This window comes from Nanorana parkeri, unplaced genomic scaffold, assembly GCF_000935625.1.
Source record: "Nanorana parkeri isolate BGI_ZX_2015 unplaced genomic scaffold, ASM93562v1 scaffold1689, whole genome shotgun sequence".
NCBI lineage: Eukaryota > Metazoa > Chordata > Amphibia > Anura > Dicroglossidae > Nanorana > Nanorana parkeri.
The window spans coordinates 1,853-6,029 of record NW_017307957.1 but is presented as its reverse complement, the minus strand read 5'-3'; the positions used below and the strand labels follow the sequence as shown (position 1 = coordinate 6,029).

At 55.9% G+C, this 4,177-nt stretch overlaps 1 protein-coding gene across 1 annotated transcript in view; it reads left to right on the top strand.

Annotated features, from left to right (window-relative positions):
* LOC108799309 (connector enhancer of kinase suppressor of ras 2-like) overlaps nucleotides 1-4,177 on the top strand; it is a gene marked incomplete at its 3' end in the record, with an annotated part of 301,637 nt that overhangs the window by 295,841 nt on the left and 1,619 nt on the right. Inside the window, exon 16 of the mRNA XM_018571158.1 lies at nucleotides 1,689-1,737. Within this exon, the coding sequence (XP_018426660.1) occupies nucleotides 1,689-1,737 (49 nt within the window). The remainder of the gene's footprint in view (nucleotides 1-1,688; nucleotides 1,738-4,177) is intronic.

Genomic DNA, 4,177 nt, shown 5'->3' with positions numbered 1-4,177 from the left:
GGTCCGGGTACTGCCCTGGGGGACATGTATGGAGGTCCGGGTACTGCCCTGGGGGACATGTATGGAGGTCCGGGTACTGCCCTGGGGGACATGTATGGAGGTCCGGGTACTGCCCTGGGGGACATGTATGGAGGTCCGGGTACTGCCCTGGGGGACATGTATGGAGGTCCGGGTACTGCCCTGGGGGACATGTATGGAGGTCCGGGTACTGCCCTGGGGGACATGTATGGAGGTCCGGGTACTGCCCTGGGGGACATGTATGGAGGTCCGGGTACTGCCCTGGGGGACATGTATAGAGGTCCGGGTTAAACATCCCGCAATGTTTGGCGTTCAGCGAGCGCTAGAACAGGCTATGTTCTAGCCCATCACTACTCATTGCCCATCAAGTAGCGGCACCTGCAAAATGGCCGCCACAGCTGGGTGACGGGCGCACTTTCATTCTACACTCCAGCTGTAACCCGCTTTGTTTCCGGCGTCTTCCGCTGATAATCCCGTTGAGGTTTCTGAACGGAATCATTGAGAAGTGAAATGAAAGTCGGCGCTCACGCTGAGTCCCACGTTGTAGATTTGTTCCTTCTCCTGTGAATGTGGATTTCCCTCCGGCACCGCGCAGGACCGAGAAACGTCACCGAAACTTCCCGGCTCGGCGTGCCGCTTCCCATCGTCTGTGATACCCAATTCCTGGAAGGAAAGCCTTCCCTGGCGGTACATGATTAGGGTCCCGGGCACCCGGCACCACGGCGGTCTGGTGATCCATCCGGCAACATGGGCGCTGATTTGTCCATTGCAGCCGCACTTTCCATACTGCACATTCACATCAGTCTCTGCGCCCAAGGAGCTGACAATCTAAGGTCCCCATCTCACATACTAGACGGGGACCAGTTACCCTTCCAGAAAGTGTTTGGAGTGCGGGAGGAAATCAGAGCACTCGGAGAAAACCCGCCCAAACCCACACAATCGCTTAGAGAACGTGCAAACTCCATGCAGATAGCATCCTCCATGGGATTCAAACCAAGATCAAGATGCTGCAAGGTAGACTTGCTAACCCAGGGGCGGGCAACCTCGGCGCTCCATCTGTCGTGGAACTAAAACTCCCATGAGGCATTGCAAGACTGTGACAGCCACAAGCCTGACCCCCAGAGGGGTGATGGGATTTGTCGTTTCAGCGTGGCTGGAGTGCTTAGGTCGCCTGCCCCTTGTGCTAACTACTAATCCCTTTTTGCTGCCCCGGCCCCTATGCATCAGTCACCAGTATATAAGGATCATATCGGAGCCCTGAGAAAAACAATATTTCCCTGACCTTTAAACGCAGCAGCACAGAACATTCTGCCAGGTAAGGGGTGGGCAGCCTCAGCACTCCATCTGTTGTGGAACTACAAATCCCATGAGGCTTTGCTAGACTCAGGCCACAGACATGACTCCCAGAGGCAGAGCCATGAAGAGATTTGTAGTCTCACCTCAGTGGCTGAGGTTGCCTATCCCTGTGAGGTCTGAGCAGACTCAGAATGAACACGGTGCAGTATGTCACCTGACCCCCCAATGGTATGTACTCTCCATGGCGGCCCTCTGAGTCACGTCATTCATTCATCTTATTTATATCTTGTGTTGTTTGTGGACAGGAAATGTTTATCATGCTGTGATTGGTCCGCGGCGTCTAACCCCCTCCAATCTTCTCTCTTCTCTTCCAGTCTTTCCATTACGCATCTCTGAGGGTAAAAACCAAAAAGCGATCGAAAGGTAAAATCTGATGAAATGTTGTGGATTTTTTTGTTGTTGTTGTTGTTCGGTGTGACCGGATCCGGTGATATTCGGGGTTTCCGGTAATAAGAAATCCTTCCCGATTCCGGGATAATTCCCGCCACACGCCGGATGTTTGGTGAATGAGAACGCTGAAACAATGTAACGGAGCGCAGAGAGGGGGGAGGGGCGTTACAATGTAACGGAGCGCAGAGAGGGGGGAGGGGCGTTACAATGTAACGGAGCGCAGAGAGGGGGGAGGGGCGTTACAATGTAACGGAGCGCAGAGAGGGGGGAGGGGCGTTACAATGTAACGGAGCGCAGAGAGGGGGGAGGGGCGTTACAATGTAACGGAGCGCAGAGAGGGGGGAGGGGCGTTACAATGTAACGGAGCGCAGAGAGGGGGGAGGGGCGTTACAATGTAACGGAGCGCAGAGAGGGGGGAGGGGCGTTACAATGTAACGGAGCGCAGAGAGGGGGGAGGGGCGTTACAATGTAACGGAGCGCAGAGAGGGGGGAGGGGCGTTACAATGTAACGGAGCGCAGAGAGGGGGGAGGGGCGTTACAATGTAACGGAGCGCAGAGAGGGGGGAGGGGCGTTACAATGTAACGGAGCGCAGAGAGGGGGGAGGGGCGTTACAATGTAACGGAGCGCAGAGAGGGGGGAGGGGCGTTACAATGTAACGGAGCGCAGAGAGGGGGGAGGGGCGTTACAATGTAACGGAGCGCAGAGAGGGGGGAGGGGCGTTACAATGTAACGGAGCGCAGAGAGGGGGGAGGGGCGTTACAATGTAACGGAGCGCAGAGAGGGGGGAGGGGCGTTACAATGTAACGGAGCGCAGAGAGGGGGGAGGGGCGTTACAATGTAACGGAGCGCAGAGAGGGGGGAGGGGCGTTACAATGTAACGGAGCGCAGAGAGGGGGGAGGGGCGTTACAATGTAACGGAGCGCAGAGAGGGGGGAGGGGCGTTACAATGTAACGGAGCGCAGAGAGGGGGGAGGGGCGTTACAATGTAACGGAGCGCAGAGAGGGGGGAGGGGCGTTACAATGTAACGGAGCGCAGAGAGGGGGGAGGGGCGTTACAATGTAACGGAGCGCAGAGAGGGGGGAGGGGCGTTACAATGTAACGGAGCGCAGAGAGGGGGGAGGGGCGTTACAATGTAACGGAGCGCAGAGAGGGGGGAGGGGCGTTACAATGTAACGGAGCGCAGAGAGGGGGGAGGGGCGTTACAATGTAACGGAGCGCAGAGAGGGGGGAGGGGCGTTACAATGTAACGGAGCGCAGAGAGGGGGGAGGGGCGTTACAATGTAACGGAGCGCAGAGAGGGGGGAGGGGCGTTACAATGTAACGGAGCGCAGAGAGGGGGGAGGGGCGTTACAATGTAACGGAGCGCAGAGAGGGGGGAGGGGCGTTACAATGTAACGGAGCGCAGAGAGGGGGGAGGGGCGTTACAATGTAACGGAGCGCAGAGAGGGGGGAGGGGCGTTACAATGTAACGGAGCGCAGAGAGGGGGGAGGGGCGTTACAATGTAACGGAGCGCAGAGAGGGGGGAGGGGCGTTACAATGTAACGGAGCGCAGAGAGGGGGGAGGGGCGTTACAATGTAACGGAGCGCAGAGAGGGGGGAGGGGCGTTACAATGTAACGGAGCGCAGAGAGGGGGGAGGGGCGTTACAATGTAACGGAGCGCAGAGAGGGGGGAGGGGCGTTACAATGTAACGGAGCGCAGAGAGGGGGGGAGGGGGTCGACGTTACATTGTTTGCTTTTATCAAATTGTTGCCACAAATACAATATAACAATGTGACGTCGTCCTCCAACAACAACAGAGGAAAGAAAAAAGAACCGAAATGGGAAACAAAATGACTTTCCAAAAAGATACTTTTCCCCACTGAGATCACATGATCAGCCGCGGCTGGGAGAATGTAATTTGTAGGTGGAGCTTACAGACCATGAAGGATTTATATTACATTGTGAACAATACAAGGTGACAGTTACTGATTATCATGGTCCGTTCTCATCGATCCATCATCTCCTGGGGTATCCCCTCCCCCCCCAACCTTGCAGGGAGGCTACCCCGGGGAGGCAAAGGGCTAACTGCTCATTAATGTCCAGGGCAGATTTTTTTGAGCAGGGGAACCCTTCAAAAGTGCGCACAATCTCCAGGTACCCCGGTGCAAAATGTAAACAAACGTAAATGTTTAAAACGTCACATGGTCCCTCCAATCCATATCAGAACATTATCTGAGATAGGGGTCTGGTGCCGATTTGAAGGGGGGACCCATTGCAAAGACACAAAAAAGGGGGGTCCCCGATTCACATCAGAATCCCCCCCTCACATCATAGTCCCCCCATCACATCAGAGTCCCCCCATCACATCAGAGTCCCCCCTTCACATCAGAGTCCCCCCCTCACATCAGAGCCTGCCCCTCACATCAGAG